The 2,012-nt window shown below is 64.4% G+C and overlaps 1 protein-coding gene across 1 annotated transcript in view; it reads left to right on the top strand.

Moving 5' to 3' along the window:
• The window catches only part of PLEKHG5 (pleckstrin homology domain containing, family G (with RhoGef domain) member 5), a 7,945-nt gene that overhangs the window by 5,469 nt on the left and 464 nt on the right, over positions 1-2,012 (top strand). Inside the window, exons 12-20 of the mRNA XM_010005303.1 lie at positions 4-179; positions 257-367; positions 432-581; positions 657-794; positions 939-1,058; positions 1,143-1,275; positions 1,345-1,460; positions 1,536-1,678; positions 1,755-1,981. Of these exons, the coding sequence (XP_010003605.1) occupies positions 4-179; positions 257-367; positions 432-581; positions 657-794; positions 939-1,058; positions 1,143-1,275; positions 1,345-1,460; positions 1,536-1,678; positions 1,755-1,981 (1,314 nt within the window). The remainder of the gene's footprint in view (positions 1-3; positions 180-256; positions 368-431; positions 582-656; positions 795-938; positions 1,059-1,142; positions 1,276-1,344; positions 1,461-1,535; positions 1,679-1,754; positions 1,982-2,012) is intronic.

Raw genomic sequence — 2,012 nt, 5'->3', positions numbered from 1 at the left:
CCCATGCAGCTGCCTCCCCCACCCTGCAGGTGGATGCTGAGAGGCTCTTCAGCAACATTGGGGAGATCATCCGGCTGCACTGCCAGTTGTGGCGCAGTGTCATGGCCCCGGTGCTGGCCAAGGCACGCCAGACTGGGGCACTGCTCAACCCCATCGACTTTCTCAATGGTTTCAAGATGGTGAGTGGGGATGCCATGCCGCAGCAGAGGGCTGTGCTACGCCATGCCACATTGTGACCCCACCCTGTGCCCCCCAGTTCGGCTCCCTCTTTGAACCCTACATGCGGTACTGCATGGAGGAGGAGGGCTGCATGGAGTACATGCGTGCGCTGCTGCGGGACAGCGAGCTCTTCCGTGCCTACGTGACGGTAAGGGGAGCAGGTGGGGGCTGAGGCAGGGGCCAGGGCCGGGGCTGATGCCTGTGTTCTGCAGTGGGCTGAGAAGCACGACCAGTGCAGCCGCCTGAAGCTGAGTGACATGCTGGTGAAGCCCCACCAGCGCCTCACCAAGTACCCGCTGCTCCTCAAGTCTGTGCTGAAGAAGACAGATGATCCGTGTGCCCACGATGCTATCGCCACCATGGTAAGAAGCTGGGGGTGCAGTGCAGTGGGGCAGGTGCTCCCCTCTGGCCCCTTCCACCCACTGTCCTGGCTGCAGATTAGCTCTGTGGAGCGCTTCATCAACCACGTCAACTCGCGGATGCGCCAGCGGCAGGAGCAGCAGCGCCTGGCTGCCATCCTCAGCCACATCGATGCCTACGAGGTGGTAGAGGGCAGCTCTGATGAGGTAGACAAGGTAGGCTGGGCATGGCAGAGCTGCCAAGCCACCCCATGTCTTGCCATCCCATGTCATGTCTCTCAATGCCACCTCACGCCATGCCATGCTACCCCATACCACCCCGTGCCACCCTGTGCCACTGATGCTGGGGCCTCCTGGCAGCTGCTGAAGGAGTTCCTTCGGCTGGACCTGATGGCCCCCATCCCTGGCACCTCCACGGAGGACACCCGGCAGCTTCTCCTCGAGGGCAACCTGCGGATGCGGGAAGGTAAAGACAGCAAGGTGAGGACTGTGGGGGACGGGGTACCCCAGCCCCTGCCCGCCTGCTGTGCTTGCTGGTGTCCATGGCCCTGGTCTCACCCCTAGATGGATGTCTACTGCTTCCTCTTTACTGACCTCTTCCTCATCACCAAGCCCCTCAAGAAGACTGAGCGCACCAAGGTAGTCCGGCAGCCCTTGCTGATAGACAAGGTTGTGTGCCGAGAGCTCAGGGACCCGGGTGAGTGACTCCAGGGGTGATAGGGACCGTGGGGGGTCTCTGGGCACTGCTCATGGCCCTTGCCTGCAGGCTCCTTCCTCCTCATCTACCTGAACGAGCTGGGGAGTGCTGTGGCTGCGTACACCTTCCAGGCCAGCGGGCAGTCGCTGTGCCGCAGCTGGGTTGACGCTGTGCGCAACGCCCAAGTGAGGGGCTGGGGGGGCGGACGGAGGTCCCGCAGGTGCCCCGTGCCTCTCTGATGCCTCTCCCTCCCTCCGCAGAACCTGCTTCAGCACCTGCGGCAGCGCCGGCCCCTGGAGGAGGAGCGTGAGGAGGAGGAGGAGGATGGCGAGAGCGGCGCCTCAGCTGCGAGCTCACCCACTGTTCAGCGCCATGGCAGCACTAGCCCAGATTCACAACAGTGGTAGGAAGCAGGAGGTGGGGGGCCCATGTACCCCTCAGCCTGGTGCAGCCTCCTCCTCACCCCCCTGTCCCTGCAGCCCCTCTGATGGCTCTACCGAGACCCTTGCTGTGGTGGTGGCAGACAGCAGCGGTGAGCTCTCTTCCCCGGACTGGGACACAGGGCCCTTCAGCTCAACCTCGGACGGCTCCTCTATCGGCACCAGCACCTCCATCGGCACCGGCACGTCTGCCGAGACCCCCACCTCCACCGAGACCCCCACCCAGGAGCCGCCCGCAGGCGCCCTGCCTGTACCTCTGCCCCATGGTGCGCCCCCCCCAGCTGGTGGCTGCCGGCC

This window comes from Chaetura pelagica, unplaced genomic scaffold (assembly GCF_000747805.2).
Source record: "Chaetura pelagica isolate M959 unplaced genomic scaffold, ChaPel_1.0 scaffold159, whole genome shotgun sequence".
NCBI classification, from domain to species: Eukaryota; Metazoa; Chordata; class Aves; order Apodiformes; family Apodidae; genus Chaetura; species Chaetura pelagica.
The sequence above is the reverse complement of the archived record's forward strand: the minus strand, read 5'-3'. Positions and strand labels throughout refer to the sequence as shown.